The sequence below is a fragment of the Biomphalaria glabrata genome, chromosome 17 (assembly GCF_947242115.1).
Source record: "Biomphalaria glabrata chromosome 17, xgBioGlab47.1, whole genome shotgun sequence".
Taxonomy (NCBI): domain Eukaryota; kingdom Metazoa; phylum Mollusca; class Gastropoda; family Planorbidae; genus Biomphalaria; species Biomphalaria glabrata.
The window spans coordinates 18,598,313-18,616,773 of record NC_074727.1 but is presented as its reverse complement, the minus strand read 5'-3'; the positions used below and the strand labels follow the sequence as shown (position 1 = coordinate 18,616,773).

Sequence of the window (18,461 nt, the reverse complement as noted above, 5' to 3'; positions counted from 1 at the left end):
AGGCCTCTCAATAAAGAATGCAGTTTTAAAGGACACTGGCGACACTTCACAAGGACTAATTTTGCTGGTCGCAATTTTCACCTTTTTTGAACATGTCCTATTTTGTTGTTCCGTTTTAAAGACTAGAAAAAAAAAAGGTCATGTCTGGACAGCTTATAATAGACATAGTCATTCCTGTCATTTAGGTGAGACCTTGTCCTATTTTGATTTATTCTACTCACAAATAGTTGAAATTACTATCAAATGTGAGGCTTAACTTTATTGGGTGATTAAATAATATTTCATCGTTAAGATTTAATCAGATCATTTCCTTCCAAATAAAACTTCAACTTTGTAAAAACAAATTTACATGTTGCCAACCTTACTTGCTTTCCATAAGGAAAATGACACTTGTTCTGTGAAAGTACATAAGCATAGGCATGCCAGCAAAATTTCATCGTATTGTCCAAATACACCAAACTTCTGATTTGCATTGGCCAGTAGTCCATTCACATAGCTGAAGATGTTCCAGAGATCTAACAGAAAGAGTTTATTGAATTCATTAATAGCGATGAAGCTAAAAATAATTTTGTTAGTTATACACATTTCTGATCATTGTTTGTAGTCATATCACGTTCTGTCTGAGATGTGTTGCACCTTCTTCCATATGCAACCAGATGTCTTTGCAAAAGTTTTCCAGCTTATTAATTATGAAGTCTAAATTCAGAAATGGTTTTGATGCAGAAGTTCACATTCGTTGTAATATTGCAAAGATTGACCCCCAGAATTCATGATCTTGTGAAACAGAAACAAGTTCAACCTTTGCATTAACGTTTGGGTGCTTACAAATATTATTGCAAAAATGTAGCAATCAAGCAGCATTTCTCAAAGTTTTACAGGTAGCGCCACCCCCTCAAACAAAAAAATGTTCGCACCCCTTACTTAGGCAACAGGGAAAACTCTGTAGGCTCCTTGGATAATTTTTAAATGTTTGGTATACTAGAAATCCGGAGACAGTATTGGAGATGCAGCAGGTTCCCCCCTCCATCCAGCAAGTGGTCTTTTTTTTACAAAAACAATACAAAGCTATAGCTATGTTTAGTTTCTAACAATAAAAATACATAATGGATATCAGATATAAACATTTTGATTATGATGTTACAACATTAGTAAAATCCCTTTTATGAAGTAAAATTAATTTACGGTTGGGTTGCCTCCTATATAGGAATAGTATTGGGGAGTTGCGTATCAAAAAAAAAGATTGAGAACCGCTGATTTAGATCCTGAGCTATAATGGGGAAGTAACCCTTAGGGGTTGTGGGCACGACATGGTCTAACGATGTACCAAAACCCAAAATATCAAATATATCATATCTGTGCAATTAGAAATAGTTTTACAGAAATAGTTTTACCAATTGTTTAGCACTATTTCATGCTTTTAGCTTTCTCAATACTTTATGACTGATGCAGTGGTATAAGTTGAATTGTAGATCACTGCTTTTAAGTTTGAAGCTAACAAAAGATAACTATACAACCTATATTCATAAAGTGAAACACCAGCACAGCGGCTGTTGTGTTGGCATGAGTCCTCGAATTCAATTTTTTTAAAAAAAAACATTTTCAAAAAACCCAGGTTAACACACAGATACCTCCTCTTTACTCACCGACCCCTTTTCCCATTTGGTCCAGTCACATAGCGTATTGAGTAAGCTAAAAGCATGAAACTGCGCTAAACAAAACAATTGGTAAAAATATTTCTAATCTCAGATTTGTTGTTTTTGGTCTAGATCTCAAACTAAATTATATGACTGATCCAAGCGAATTGGTACAATAACACTTATAAGCGTTTTTTTTTTTAAATAAGCCAATATTTGATCAGCTTTCTCCACAAGATATTTTTAATCAAACAAATCTGGAGTCTCTTAGGTCATGAAATATGAATAAAGACCTAATACTTCAATGTTTAGCTTTCTTTTTCTATCTACATGGATGTGCACTTTTAAATTTTATATGATGAACTAGCATTTGAATGAAAATTTGTGTGCTGTAAAAAAATAACGAAAAAGAAAAAAAAGGTTGCTAAGACAGTTTGTGTGGAAATACACTCAAAATCAGCCCCCGAAGTGGTCCACCTAGGCAGGGTTTCAATATTTTCAGAAAGAATATCAGAATGAAATGACAGAAGAATGGAGAAAGAAGGTTGACCGATCTTGTGTGGTGCCCCATCAGTCCAGCAGACAAAAGGATAGGTGAAGGTGAAGTTAAATGTGAACCTGGCCTAACTGATCAGTGATGTCATAAAATGATTATCTGACTGATCTAATTGTTTTGTAAAGGGTCATACTGTCAATCTCTTATTCAAAGCCTCAAGTATACAAATGTAAAAAAAAATTGCATGAATGTTTAAAATATGGTAAAGAGCCTCCAGTGCTTGTTACTATTAATAGTGAATAGTTTTAAAAGTGGTGTATTTTTTATGAAAAAAAATGCTTGCATAAGTGATTCAAAAAATAGGACTTTTTTAAGTCGCAAGTAAGTTTATGGTACATTAGCACTATGTGAGTTCATTGTTGGCATGTCTTGCTGGACTAATGCTTATTGTAACAATGTTAGTAAAACAAATCCATGTATACTAGGCACACACACAGAAAAGACAAACAAGTACATCAAGGCATATAGAACATTTTTGTTTATTTTTCATTTCTTGACAGTGTCCATTATACAAAGCTATGGACCAGACTGCTGCCTAATCCACAAAAAAATCAGCCTCAAATAAATGGAAACAGAGTGATAAATGAATAGACTGTACACAGTGAAGAAGCATAATTATAATATTCAAGCTAATCTTCTTTTTTATTTACACATGTAGGGAATAAAATAAAAACATAAATACAAGTTAACTCTGTAGAATGAATGTGAACACAAGGGAGTGGTCCTCAACCAATGGGTTGCAAACCTATAACAGGCTTCTATGACCTTGTGTAGAAGCCTAGTGACATTTTAATAGTATTATGAATCAAATGTTTTGGGACCATTAATAAATATTTTTAACCACCATCTAAACACCATATGAACACATAAATTGCTACCTAGATAATTACTTTGCTCAATCATATTATGTATCCTCTTGAGATTTTTTTTTTTTTTTTTACTCATGAAGGGAAATAAAAAGACTTAACAGCAACAGCATTCAAATGTTTTGCTAAACCCATCCTTCACTCTAAGTAGAGAAGTTTGCTTTGATTGGTGTATAATTTAATAAGGAATGATTACATAATGAAATGAAATTTTTTAAATGCATGCATTCCATCCACCCATTGACAATCATTTCAAAAGCAGTCATAAGAATGAGAATATAAACCTAGCAAGCAACACCAAAGTGGGGTCCCTTGGTGATGAGAATGTCTCCAAATGGCTCATCCTGTCTGGTGCAGATGGCCTGGTGTTTCTTCAGGACCAGAAGTGTGTAGAACCTGGAGGCTGCCTGTTTCCTGTTGTGATTGCGAGCCATGTCCTTGAAACTAAGTGTGTCTGCAAATGTAAACGCTTGCTCAAATATCTGTTGCATCTGCTGTGTACGCTTGCTCCACCTCTTTTCCTCCTGCTCAGCATTTTCTGGCATTTGTTCAGCATCTTGTTCTTGCTCTAGATCATCAAATGTCTGAGAAAAAGAAGTGGCCAATATTTATAATATTATCATCAACAATCTAAAACTTAAACCATTAGGTAACAAAAAGAATCAGAAAAAAAAACAAATACATAGGGTATAAGGTTTATCTAACCATTAAGTAAGCCAAAACAACAGGGTGAAATTTAGCAACCAATTAAGACATTTCAAATTACGGTCTACAAAATAATTTGTATGCTTACCATGCCTGGAGCAACAGAAGGTGGGGCCACCGATGGAGGTGCCACAGAAAAGGGAGCCACCGAGGGTGGGCCATCATCCAGTAATGGGTTGAAGGAAGGAACAATACTAGAAGCATCAGCTGGGATGTCTGTGGGCTGCAGACTGATGTCTGGGATGTGGTCAAACATGGACTGATTGTCTGGAGCAATAGGTTCAGATCTGGTTGAAAACATGTTAGAATTAGCTTTTAAAATCTGAAACACATTCTTGTCAATATATATATACACACACACATACATCAACACTTGTACATTAAGTATAAGTTTCAAGTTAATAATAATAAAAAAATGTTTTCTACATAGACTATCAGCGTCTTTCATAAAATGAAAGCAAACTACACTTTGACAAAAGACTAAAATAACAAAAAAAGTGGTACCTGTGTGAGATGTCTGCGGGCTCCTCGTGGCGCTTGGATCGTTTGGGTGCAGGTGGGCCAATCAACGATATATCAGACACATTAATGGATGGCTCCACAGCAACAGAAGGCTCAGTAGCATTGAATGATTCCTCAATAATGGTCTCCATCTGTTTACTAGCATCAACCAAGGTACTATTGCGCTCATTTTCCCTAGCTATCTCAGGTGCCATGTCGAGGTCAATCTTTGAAGATCCAGAGTCATAATCATCAGAAACAGCCTTGCAGATGAGATTTCTTGTAATATACTGCAGAAAACAAAGTTCAATAAATAGTAGTATATAAAAAGTTTTAAAAATGAAATCAAATCATTGAACATAAAGTCACAAAACAAAGTAAATGCATAATATATATATATATATATGTAACACAAACATTTTGCTGTTTACAAATTTACCAAGTGTGCCTTGGATATCTCATGACCATATATTATTTTAGATTTTGTATTAGTATTTTAACTGTGTTTCAAGCCAACGGTTCCTAGCACTAACCTTAATAAGGTCTTTAGAAATGATTGGTTTTCCTGGGAGGACAGCAATCTTTTCAACACCACCCGTCTCTTTCCAGAGCATCAGCTTTTTGGTAGGCGGGGCCAAATCAAGAGCAGACACTATGTCAGAGGTGTCAGACAATTGTAGTTTCATGGTTTCACTGGGTATACCTTTCTGTTCATCAACAATCAGCTTTCTCTTCCTCTTTCCTTTTCTTTCAGTACCTGAGACACACAGAAGAACAAATGTAATGTAAATTTGACATTTTTTTCTTGATAGTCCATCTGATATTATTAGTATGGTGCTGTAAACTCCGAACGAAAGATTCAGTTATTTTAACCTTATAGTAATCAAGACAATAGCACAGACCTACAAATATTTATAACGATTATTAAGATATTACCACATACCCTAATCCTAAATCCTTAAGTAAAAAGAAAATATTTTTGCTTTGCAAACTTAGACAAGTTTTTTTTTTCTTTACCAAAACCTAGCTGTCATTGCAAAGAGTTCTTAATAATTTTACCTTATATCGCAAAAGAGTTTATTTTCGTCTTAAATTAAGGAAATTATAAGGAGCAAACGCATCAAGCATTCACAGTTGACACTACCTATTTGTATTAACTTACAGACTATTCCACCAGTTTTACAACTAAGTAAATATTGCTTTGTCATATTAGGTTTTAATGTAATGGAGAAGAGGGTTAAACCTGAACTTTAAAAATGAGCAACTTTTACCTGGAACAGTTGTGATATCAAGTGGTTCAAGAGCAAAAGCCTCCTCTTCATTGTGCACCAGCGTGGTCTGTTCTCCCATTGTGCTTGATATGGCAGAGGTGCCAGCAGCTGCTGCCTGTAGTGGCACTGTTTCCTCAGCATCGGCTTCTCCTCCAAGAGATTTCTTCTCCCTTTCATCTTAAAAAAATATTTTAAAAAAAAGTTGGGATGCTTTCATGTCACAAATGGTGTTTTCTGTGGGGTTTTTTAAAGATATAAATATGTTTTACCACCTTTATGTGGAAAGAGTATATATTTTTTAAATTTGTGTTTCAAGCAGCACTCCCAATGATGATAGAATCACACTTTACAGACATCACAATGTGCACACTATTTATGGCATCTCTTAATTAATCACAGAGATCAACAATGCATATCTCCTAACAAAGTAGGACAAAAGAAATGTCACTAGCAGAAACCCTTTCTGACAACAATTCAAATTTTAACCCTGTCTTCTAATAATTCAAACATTTTTCTAATTATTGTAATACTTGGAGAGAAATTTTGAGTGTAAAGTAGTCAAATCAACTATTCAACATTTTTTTTTTTCATTTCTATATACCATTTCGATAAGTTTTATCTTGAACTGCATAGTTACAAGTTGTCAATTGAAGTTTTAATGTAAGGTAACTAATTAATTTTGGGATCTCAGGGCGCTTCTGAGTCCACCCAGCTCTAATGGGTAACTGACATTAGTTGGGGAAAAGTGAAGGCGGTTGGCCATTGTGCTGGCCACATGACACCTTAGTCAACTATTATTCACACAAGTTTATGGAACTCTCTATGCTTTTTGTTTACTGCACTTTAATCTGAAAATGTCATAATTTGTACATGAAAATTTTGTGTGTGGAGAATTTGATTGTGGAAACTTCTTTTTCCTTTAATAATTGTTTAAGCAAATAAAAATAAATATCAAGTATCAACACCAGCAATCAAGATGTACTTACCTCTTTTGGGGGATCCTGATGCAGCCTCAGAAGCATCTTGTGGAACATTGACATTAGACACAGCAGGGGGATCCTCAAACAAAGTATCAGTACCCATAAAGTTTTGTGCTGGAATAAAACAGTAGCATGAAAGGCCAATTGAAACTGCTTAACTTTCATCACTTTGGTGTTTAAATTTTTTTTTTTGGTGACACTTAGAATATGTAGCCTTCAAGGTAATATTTTATTAAATTCAAAAAATGTATTAATACAAAAAAATCTTAACACACCAAAAATAGTTTATCTGGTGTGATTTAGAGACTCTATGATCAAGTTATGAAACAAAATCCACTTAGAAACAATAAAACAGGAAGCAATTTTTATATATTTCAGAAATTAAAAATGTTGAAGCTTACCAAAGAAGTCCTGGTCAATATCACCAAAGTTGTCATCATTGTCTTCATCACAACCATCATCATCTTCTACAAAACATACAGATACCATTAGTACCATCTAAAAAAAGAATTGTCAGTACCCTAATATGTATACCATCAGGGCATACTTGTTGGATTCAGCCTACATTTATATTTAATAGAGAAAAAATGTTGACATTCAATAAAATTGCCATCATAAAATATAGTCAGGCATTAGCCAAACCAATTAGAATTTTTAAAATCATTTTAATGAGTCAATTTTAAGTTGCCTTTTAAACCTGTACAAATCAAAAACTAGATCTATAAACAAGTATTTTTTTTATAAATTGTGTTACTAGCAATCATCAACTTACCAAGTATAAAAAACAAGTATTTTTTTTTATAAATTGTGTTCCTAGCAATCATCAACTTACCAATAAAACCATCCCCAAAGCCATCTCCAACAACTGGAGGAGGTAAATCAATGTCCAATGGCTTGTCTTTATCTGCAGGTGACTGGTGCTGATTCTCCTTGGGGGCATCCATTTCAGATGATTTGTAAATGTTGTCGTCTAGATGACTGTCATCATGGAGAATCTCACGCTCATCAAACCCAACATCTCCTATACAATATAAATCATAAACCACTGCAGCTGTTTTGTAAAATGATTGTATGTCACCAAAAAATAAATAAATTGCAATAAGAAAAAATAACACTATCCTAAAGGAAATGGTCAGTCACTCCACAAGATTCCAATTGGAGACCAAGTTCACCATTCTGCAAATGAGAGTGGAAATAACAACTACACACGTGTTCACATATTAATATGCCTTTATGGTAAAAAGCATCTTTCTTGGGGGTCAAAGGCTGAACTTTGTTTGTTAAATTAGGTGCACCATGAGGCTTCAAGTGATTCAGTTCAAAACTATTTCAGATAAGATACAAGGGGCAAAACTCCAATTGGAATCTGCCAATAGCATAAGACATGACAGAAGTGACCTTTGACCCAAAGAAAGTAGCTTCTTACCCTTGTTAGAAATCAACCTAACATCGTAGACAGGTTTAGCAAGAGTTTCATGGTTGTCTCCTTCACCAAGGATGGTTTCACTAACATCACAGCCCTTTTTAGCAAGCTTTTCATAGCTATCTTCCTCAGCAATGGGAGTCATGAGTTCAAGAGGTTTGCAAAAGTCTTCTTTTTTCTTAACAGTAGATGTTGTTATAGCTGCACAATTATGTTGGAGATCAGCAGGTGTAATACTGGCAGTAGTTTTATCACAGGTATGTTGCAAAGCAACAAGAGGTTGACAGCAGACCAAACTTGATGCATTTGGAATTGCTCTGCTATGGCTTGGACTGCCTAGAGAGCTAACACTTTTGTTATGACTGCAGCAGTAACTATCATTAAGTGACTCTGACTCATCCCAGTCATCTTCCGATTCCATGTCATAGAAGCCTGGATCTATCTCTGAGCCTATGCCGCTGTCAGAGTGATCTATACGAGGTCTGAAGTTGGCCTCAACAGGTGATCTATTTGCCCTAGGAGAGTTTAATCTAGCACAACACCGTTTGCAATAGCCAGTCCCTGGCGAGAAAATGAGCTTCCGCACTGCACCCGATGGAGAAGCTAATGGTTCACATTCTGAGGTAGATGGTGATAACATATCAGGCCTTAAACAGTAACGTTGCTCATCATCAAATGGATTAGAACAGCTGCCAGGCATCTTAAGAGGTGTGGAATGGTCGGAATAAATACTTTGTAAAAAGGCACTTGAATCTTCTAAAGTTTTATCACAGGAATTGATGTCTGTTTCTAATCCACTATCCAAACGAATAGTTCTATCACAAATCTTATCACTACAGCTGGTGTTTGTAAAGCTAGAGTACTTGCAGATGCACTCTGCATAGTTGGAAAGTCTACAAAACAGGCATGTGTCATGAGTAGCTTTTAGAGTTAATGCTTTGTCTAGGAGGTCACAAAGATAATCGTCTCTGAGAGGCCTTTCATCAAAGGTGTAAGCTTCTCCATATATTATATACGAAAACTGCTCATTAGTGATTAGTTCTCCAAGAGAGTCATCCTCAAAAGGACCTGATAATTATGGAATGAAAATGGGTTTGTGTCTTATTGTAGCAATCTTCTACTTTCTACACAACTTAACTAAAAAAAAACTTCACAGCGAAATAAGTATGTAGTTGATTCATTATGTTATCTGATTAAAACACCCAATGTTTTTTTTTACCCACCCGTGTCCCCCTTTTTTTTCCTTTAAGGAAGAAACACTATTTCCTGAGTTTTGTACATGTACACAAGTCACATGTCGAGCAGATACAGAAATATTATAAAGAAACAAAAGATTCGTTTAAATATTTAGTTCAAATATTCTTTCAAAAAATACACTGCTAAATAATGTAAGTAACAAATTTCCTAAAAAAAAATAAATACTTTTAAAATTTACACTGTAAGCATTTTCAACCCAGGGAAAAATTTCAAACATACTTCTTAGATAACATTCATTTTTCATTTGTTTTTTTAAGTCTTTACACAGACAATTACATAGAGCAACATCATACACTATAAGAAATGTTTGTTAATACTTCTTTGTTTAAGCTATATTATGTATGTATATTACAAGATCAAATATAGAATAAGCTATTGGCACACTCATAGGTCTGCCAGTAAGTTTTTGAAAAACCACCATGTTTAAACTTAAAACACAGATTTAGTAGAATCTGTTGCCAACATGTATTTTTTTTTGTGATTCACAGGTTAAGAAACAATGGCCAAAAAAAATATATTTTTTTTTTAAATCCAATTTACCAGAAGTAGAAAAAAGAAAGCAATGATGACATAAATGCAATACTATCATATGAAACATTAATTAAACATTAAAATAAACTATTACAAACTGCAGGTAAAATAAAAAGCAAAATAACTAAAGACTAAAGAAAACTAAAGAAACATACCAAACCCATCATCCCCCATTAGTGTAATAGAGCCTAAATCTTCTCTCATTGTTATTTCTTCTGGTCGACTTTGATTGACAGAAAACTGGGCTTGAACATTTATATCTCTATACAAAAAACAAAAAAGGAGAAGGGCAATACAATACAAAGGCATGCACAAATTATTTAGATATTTAAATAGTAAAGGAACAGAAAAATTCTGATAATGAATAAAAAATTCAAAGCTTATGAGTATGGTAGACGAGTATAAACAGAACCTCTATAGCAAATGGATGTCTCAAGCAGGAACTTTTATTCCGACAGAGGGCTGGCAAGCCCACTCAGTTCTAATGTATACAACATATTGTATTAAAATACATAACTCCTTTAATAACAGTTCCTCACAGAGCCTATGGACAGCTCATCGTCACAAGGGAGCGTGTCAATAAAAGAAGAGAGAGAAAAGTAAACTTACTCCAAATCGGCTAATGTTGTTTCAAAATCATGAAAATTCTCCTGTAATGTAATGGCCGCCACCGCTGCTTCTCTGTTCTCTTCTGGTAAGTCTACCACTCCAGGTCGGAAAGCCATCTTGATCTTAACAAAAGCCTCATTACAGTCTGCCAGTAAGTATTTGGCTTTCCTTGAATAAATGCGCACAACACCCAGCAACAAATGACCAGATGTTCTTAAAGCCATTTTAACCTGTATAAAAACAACTTTCTTTATTAAATAAAAGAACAATAATATATTTGAACATACTACTAGATACTTGATCACTTTGATTTCAAAACATATATTCAAATTTAATCAAGCTAATTTGATTTGTGAATGCAGTTATACAAAAATTGTAAGTAATACAAATCCAGATTGTTCCCAAGTATCCTGAGATAGCAGAAAATACAAAGGGGCAAAAGTGAAAATTTGGGTTTCTTGTTTATTGTACTTCAGCCCAATCTCGGTGGATTTTTTATTAGACTAATTTATATTGTGACTTGATACTTTAAGTGTTGAGTAGGCTTATTTATTTTATGATTCAAATTCATGATATCAATCTCCAAAGGTGGATTTAACACTTCACGATTATCCGAAATACACTTTGATATTGTGCTACTAGATTTACAGACAAAAAAAAAAGTTTGTAATCATCACACGGTACCAGCACCTAATATATTCAATCTTTTCTAATAAATTAATTAATTATGACCAACAGTTAACATGGTATTGTTCAATGTTTTCTCTTAGTTAAAATAAAATAAAATGAGAAAATTGGACTACCTTAGGCTTCAAAATGGCTTCCACACTACTGTCAATGTTGGTTTCAAACACATGAGCCTTTGTCAATTTCTTGTCCCAATGGGCAGCTAGCCAAATTTTGGCTAGCGGACCCTTTTTGTTAAGAACGAAACTGGCGTAAAACATTATGAATTACCTTCAAAAAAAAAAAAATATTTTTTAAAGCAAAAAGTTTATCTTTGAAAAAAAAAAAAGCAATATTTAATAAAATATATATATATATATACTTCAAGTGGATGGCTAACTGAGTGTGTGTCATGTGCGCTCTGGACTGTCATATTCACTCAATTCACTGTCTTGGGTTTAAACCCTGCCCATCATTAACCCCTTCCGCCCTGTGGGTGGTTTGAACTAGGATGTAATATAAATAAAATTTTGGTGTTTTGAATCAAATTCAAATAGTGTGTGACAAAATTTGTTTGAATTAAATGAAAACACATGGCCTCTCTACTCTTTAACCTTAAATATAATAACAATTTTGGTTAGGGGTACAAATTTAAGTAGTCAAGATTTTATTTTAAAATAAATTGGAACACTTCATGCTCCTATTTTGAACGCAGTTTTTGGGCTTTCTCCTTTAGTTGAACAGTGAGCACCGGTGTTGAACACCACTATGTAATTGCTAATAAATTATATCTGTGTTACTTAAAAATTATTTAGATTGTAGTAAAAGAAGTAGATTCACTTTTGCAATATGTATTTATAGTCTATTTCCTCATATACTCTCTCTCTCTTTCTATATATATATATACTAGACATATGTTACCCGCGACCCGCAGGTCTTTATTTGCGCATTACTGTCGACATAGTCACAATTAAACGAAATAATAATGTAATAAGTAAAGCGAATGTGTCAATTTAAAAATAGTGTGAACGAAGCTATCAAATAAAAATAGCTAATAGGCTTAAATCCATTTTTTTCAAATTAAAACATTTGCTTGTAGGCCTACATATATTTGATTAAAATTTGAGATGAATAGACTTAATTTTGTATGTTCATGTGTTAAAGTATAAAGTAGATCTTGAGGTAGACATAGATCTAGATCTACACTAATCTAGAGTTAAAAATTTGCTTTTATAGAGTTCATTCTGTGTTGCGCATGCGTGGCCTTTTTTCATGAATGAATATAGGCCTATCTCAACACGGCTACGCAGCTTTAGCGAACAGCGAACGAATGTATTAAAAATACTTTAGAAAAACAAATTTGAATGTTAATTGATTAAAATATGAAATGAATGGACAGTAATTAGTATGTTTATGTGTTAAAGCATAAAACTATCTTTGCGAAAAGAAGTTTTATCATCTTAGAGTTCAATAAGAGTTTTAGACCTAGGCCTAGGAATAGACTCAGTAGAGAGATGTGTTAATGTGTAACCATTTGGTAATGTCTAATGAAAGAATGTTCGCCAGGAAATCTGTAGTCACAGATATCAGGAACTAATTTATGTAAAAAATGCTTTTGAATAATCTAGTGGATTGGATTTAGATGTATGTTAAACGTAGCTAATGATCCTTTCACGTTATTTCTCTTTCGCTACGAAAATAAAATTAGTTTTGCGAAAATGGGTTTACCCAAAGTCTATACATTCTTATCTATTAAAAACGAAAAGAGCGATAGCTTTGTTCAATGAATGGGATTATAAAGTGAACAATTAAACGAAATAATTTTTAGTACGCGATTCATGAATGAATATAGATCTAGGCCTATCTCAACTCGGCCTCGGCTTCGCAGCTTTCGTAAACGAATGTAGCTCCTAGATCCATAAAATACTATAGCTGTAATAGAGTCGGACAACTTTACTTTTTTTGAGGGTCTTAAGTTTGTTTTAGGGCTACAATACATACACTACGGTCTAAGTTAGTACCCAAGGAACATTCCTGCCTAGTTTTACCAAGATTGGTCAAGCGGTTTTGATGTCTATAAGTAACATACATACATACATACATACACCTCACATTCTACTTTATAATATAGATATATTGTATACAATTTATTTATTTAAATACCTATATAATCTACGTGTAGAAACAGACAGAAATAAATTTATATAGATTATAGAGCTATAAATTAATTATAATAAATTTTATTTTAATAAACATGATATTTTCCACTAGGCTACTTGTATTTTCTCTCTGTCTTTCTTATAACTCCCATCCAAGGACCCTCTTCTTGTTTTCATAGATGCTTATAATTCTTTTCATGACTCTCTCCTCCTTCCCTCCACTGCCTGTTGGATAGTTTGTGACACTACATGCTGAATGTATACCTCTCCTTACCGCCAGCTTATCTTGGCTTACTTGCGTGATCACATGCAGTGGGCATGGTCTCTGGCTTCAAATTAACAGCCCGCACTTTTTCTTTCATTCATAAGTTATATATTCTAGATATCTCGATCTAGGTCATGTTTATTCATTGAAAAAATCATAGATTTATTAATCCCAAAAATATTTCTTATTACGATTTTTCTGTGTTCAAAAAGGAGAATGAGCTGAATTCATTATTATTTGTTTGGACATCCCCTTTTTAAATTTTAACAGCTAACGGTATAAATGTGATTGGAATTTCTTTCTAAAGATGTTTGGAGGCTTATTTTGATATGCCCATCAGCCTATGATCAAACAGGCTCATAATATAGCCCTCATCCCTTATATGGGTATGAATTGCCGGGGGAGGTTAGAACAACAGCTTTACATACATGGTTACCGATAATCTAAATAACTGCCTTAGCCTTGGAAAAACGGAACAAAATTACCGTAACTTATCTAAAATTGGACATGCGCAGTCCCGAAACATTGTTTTTAGCTCTAAACATAAAAACAAATGAATTACAAACAAAAAAAAAGCGACCCATTCAGAAAGGAGAATTCGATGGAGTGTTCAAAATAATATAAGAACCTCCTCTAGCTCTACTATATAGAGTAACTTACATCTATCGAACACCTTCGTTTTAAGGTACTTATCGAACACCCCATTGTATTTTTTAAAATTCTCCTTTATTTCGATGATTATGACGAAACTAGTCCATTCCTATTGTGCATCGTCCATTTCTTTATAGTTTAGTTATATTTAGTTTCATTTTCACCCGAGGATAATTTTTTTACTTATAGTCAAAGTGCATTGGTAATATTGGTATAAAAATTTCACTTTTTTTGACCTCTTGGGAAGAGTGAAGTGAGTCTCGGGTTAAGGGTATTTTTTAATGCCAATGATGTTCAGCTCAACAAAACCTATATAATACGCTTCTAATTAGGCTGAGAAATATTTGCAACAATTTTCTTTAAATTGTCCTTTGCTACCTAAACATGAAAATTGAGGTTTAAAAAGGGGGTGTTCGATAATAGCAGTTTTTATATAAGCAATCTCAGCTTCGTAAGATATCGAACGCCATTTTAATGTTAAAAATAAACATCAAAGGGATATAACCCAAAGAACACAAAATATTTAAATTATATATTTTTTAATTGTTATTTTTAAAAATAATGTAATGCAAAGTACATATATAAATTACCCATGTGTTACAATTTGTATCAGCTATTTGTGGTTTACTGTAGATGTGCTATATTTTTCTAAGTAAATAGATTTACATCGATATGCACTAATTGTACCCATTTTAAAAGCTTGATTTTATGACACATATAGTTTGATGCTATTATCATCGTTGTGCTACCATAGGTGCAAGGAATATAGAATATAACACAGGAACAATGAATTTAGAATATATCCAGTTGTGTTTTTTTTTTTTCAGATGCCCCATTCTATTAACTTCTGAATTATGTTTTATAAACCAATACCTAGCGCATGTGCTTGATGTGAAGAGATATTAATAAAATGAAAGGGCTAAGGGGGGGGGGGGGGGGGTATAGAATGTAGATATGGTATTTTGAAATAAAAATGTCTTTGGTAGGTAAAAAAAAGGGAAAGGGGGGGGGGGGGAGAGAAACAGTCCAGACACTGTATCAAGAGATCATCAATAATTGATCGACCATTAAAATGTGACGTCAGCCTCAAATACATAGTCAGTTGTGCTTCTCGATCTAGACGTGTGGCGCAGGGCCTAAAAAAATTATATATAAAGTACCATATACCATAAAGTATGATAAAGCTCATAATGCGCTACAAAGACACTCCTTTGAAACATCACAAATACTCAAAATAATAACAATAACACATTTAACCACTCTCTTATTCTGCCTACACCCCCTTACCCGCGCTTTCTTCTTACGCAATTCCACTCTCCAACATTCACACTTTTTCAGCACAAAGTAACAACGTAAATTTCAAGACTCAATCCAAACGCAGCCACCAGACTAACACACAACAAAAAAAAAAAGGTCAGTGACAGCCCAACACACAGGTGTAAACCTGGCCACCAACGCAGCCCCAAAACATTGTTCAAGTTGTAGTAAGAACAATGTTGAGGGGAAAGGGGGAGGAGCCATCATTCGAGTACCTAAGGTAAAGCCGCTAATTAGGTCACAAACACTAGGCGTGATAGATATATAGATATGTTGTTTGTGTGTGTGTGACAAATACTAAGCGTGTTCTAAAATACGGTGTGTTTTTTTTGGTCAACCAGGTGGTTTAGGGAGGGCGGATCTATCTACATCTATAGGTAACACAGCTCGCAAGCTACCATAGCTTTTCAGCACCCCCCCCTTTCCCAGCCCAGATCGAAATATATATCTAACACTGACTTTTAGATTTAGGCTGTTACATACACTGAGCGTGCTAAATCGGCGGCTAGTTACGTAAGGCAGCGTACCGTATGTTTTGTTTTTAGGTCAACCAAGTAAACTGTTGTGTCCTGCAATGACTTGGGGAGGATTATCTATTGGCTACCAAAGCTTATTAGGCTCTCCCTCAAATAGATAATATCTGGATTTAATTTATTAATGGCCTTATGTCTCAAAATAGCTTAGACCTAAATAAGTACTACGGTAATGCGTTACTGAGCTTAGCACCGTCAGTTTCTAAGCAGAGCTGATCAGTGATAGATTATAGATTCCTTCGATGTGGACCATGTGAAAATGACTAAAATCTGTCTGTCTTGACATGGCGTAAAAAGAAAATGATATAAATACAAAAAAATATAGATAATAACACTTTTGAAACACCATACTTTTCACAAAATTTTAAGATTATAACACTTTTAAAACACCATACTTCTCATTTGTTCGATAAGTTCTTAATATGTTCGATAAGATAAGATAAAGGTAAAAAAGTGTTCGATAATTTAAGCTTTTGAAATCATCGACCTGACTCACTTTAACATCAAATATAAGTTTAACTTTGAGTAGTAATAGTTAATAGAATAAAACATGTCTACTTTTTAAGAAAAATGGATGAGGAGTTCATATTCATAGATATAATCAGTTTTTTTCTAGGTCTAATTTTTACGGAGATACACAAATTCAAACATAAAAAATGTCTGCGAATGAGCTTAACTTGTTCGATAAAGTCAAAGTTCATAAACGTAAGTTACTGTAAATCTAAGATATTTAAATGTTACGATTCACTTAATAATATACCCTAGATCTAGAACTAGGCCTAGTCTACTTTGTGATTGTGGTTCACATCCCGCCTAGCAGCCTACGACTGCTTTAAAAAAAAAAGTGAAACATTCCTCCCGAGCCCGAGCCTCCGACATGAATGATGAGTCCCGTTTCTCGGCGCCAGGTTTTATTCAACTTTATTTAAATAAAATGCATTGATTAAAATACAAAAAAATGCACTAGATTCTAGTAAAAACTTTCATTCTGCAGACAAAGCTAACCTCAAAGAAATGTATAACAAAGGATATGGCAAGAATTGCGTATCATAATTCAATATGGTCCAAAAAAAAGCCGCCAGCCGATGTTCAAATTCTCATTTCCAATGTTTATTAGTTTAGATCTAGGCTAACATGGCGTCAATGGAACTTCCACTTCCATTACTGCAAAGTTCGCGAGATTATGCAAATTAGTTGATCGAAATGAAATTACAGTTTTTTCATAGTTGGGTATCTTTCTTGAGATTTGGGTATTTTTAACCGAAAGATATTGAACAAGAAATCATTAAAAAAAAACTTTTTTTTTTAAGACAATACCTCCTTCATGTTATATTTAAAAAATGGAACATTTGTACTTTGAAATATTATAACAGCCAAACTAGAGTTTTTCCAGTGTATCCAAATAGCAAGTAGGTCTAATTCTTTAATTCACAACGATATAGGCCTACATCAATTGGCAAATCTCATAGGAGCTGTTTTTGAGATTCGTGTCCAGGTTCCTTTTCTTTCCATTTCTTGGCCTCATTCAGTTCTTGAACGACTATGGTTCATCTCGAACACTTTTTTTCATGTGGCCCTATTTTGGAGCTGAGGCCCAAGTTTTTATTGTATTTCACTGTTCACTGAGGAATTGTAAAAAAAAAAAAAAAAAAATAACAACACTTTTTCTTGTGTTAAGTAAAGCAACTTGAGTAAGTTCTAATGAGTAGTAATGAGTAGGCTAACCGTTTAACAGTGCCCATTCATGACTGTAAGATATTAGTCACATTCTAAATTTAGAAGAGACAAATGCAAGACCGCATAAACTACGGATATAAAGGTAGGAGTACCAGTTGGCCGAGCCTCGCTCCGTTGAATAATGTCTGAAGGAAGGATATATACCCGAAGACATTAGTGCTTTAAGACGCCTCCAGGAATGAGTTGGTGGGATAAATCGCTCTGGTGTCTACAAAAATCAATGTCTACCAAGCAACCCTTCTCTACTTATCTGAGACATGGGTACTTTACAGAAAGCAACTAAGACTTCTTGAACGATTTCACCAAAGATGTTTTCATTCCATCAAGAAAAAACGGTTGCAAGACCGCACTACAAACAGCGATGTTCCAGCGATCGACGGTAAGGACAGTATTGAGGAACTTTATGGTTCCACAGTTTCGCTGCAAAAATCACTAATAGAGCTAATAGAGCCTACACATACAATACGATGTTGTGCAAATGCTTGATTAGGTCTATTGATTCATTTGTTTCAAAGAAATGTTTTAGTGTACTGCAGTAAGCCCAATGACGTAAGCAGTGTCACGTTTTTTATGTGTTTTTTTTCTTCTCTCTGTCGTAACGGAAAATTTTCATTCAAAAAACATTTTAGCCAAAATTAATTTTTTTGATAATGAAACATTTTCAAACCGATATAACGGTCGATCTCCAGTTTCCCCCCATGTGGCCAATGAGTTGAGATTTTTTTTCTCATTTATTTACATATAAATTGAGATTTTAAAGAAAATCTTTAGAGCCGTTTTCGAAATGCCTACATACAAGA

General features: G+C 34.1%; 1 protein-coding gene across 3 annotated transcripts; it reads right to left on the bottom strand.

Moving 5' to 3' along the window:
• Window positions 1-2,653: 2,653 nt before the first annotated feature.
• On the bottom strand, window positions 2,654-17,088 carry LOC106075003 (double-strand-break repair protein rad21 homolog). 3 transcript variants are annotated; one of them, XM_056015661.1, is made up of 13 exons: window positions 16,930-17,088; window positions 11,137-11,290; window positions 10,334-10,563; window positions 9,880-9,986; window positions 7,940-9,004; window positions 7,346-7,534; window positions 6,915-6,980; window positions 6,520-6,627; window positions 5,534-5,710; window positions 4,796-5,019; window positions 4,266-4,552; window positions 3,850-4,048; window positions 2,654-3,640 (listed from the first exon to the last, which is right to left on the bottom strand). In XM_056015661.1, exons 2-13 carry the CDS (start codon window positions 11,278-11,280, stop codon window positions 3,341-3,343), a joined length of 3,096 nt encoding a protein of 1,031 aa, XP_055871636.1. In that variant the 5' UTR covers window positions 11,281-11,290; window positions 16,930-17,088; the 3' UTR covers window positions 2,654-3,340. The 3 variants fall into 3 exon arrangements, with proteins under 3 accessions (XP_055871636.1, XP_055871637.1, XP_055871638.1); XM_056015662.1 differs by lacking the exon at window positions 16,930-17,088 and adding an exon at window positions 16,685-16,810; XM_056015663.1 differs by lacking the exon at window positions 7,940-9,004.
• Between the last annotated feature and the right edge of the window lie 1,373 nt (window positions 17,089-18,461).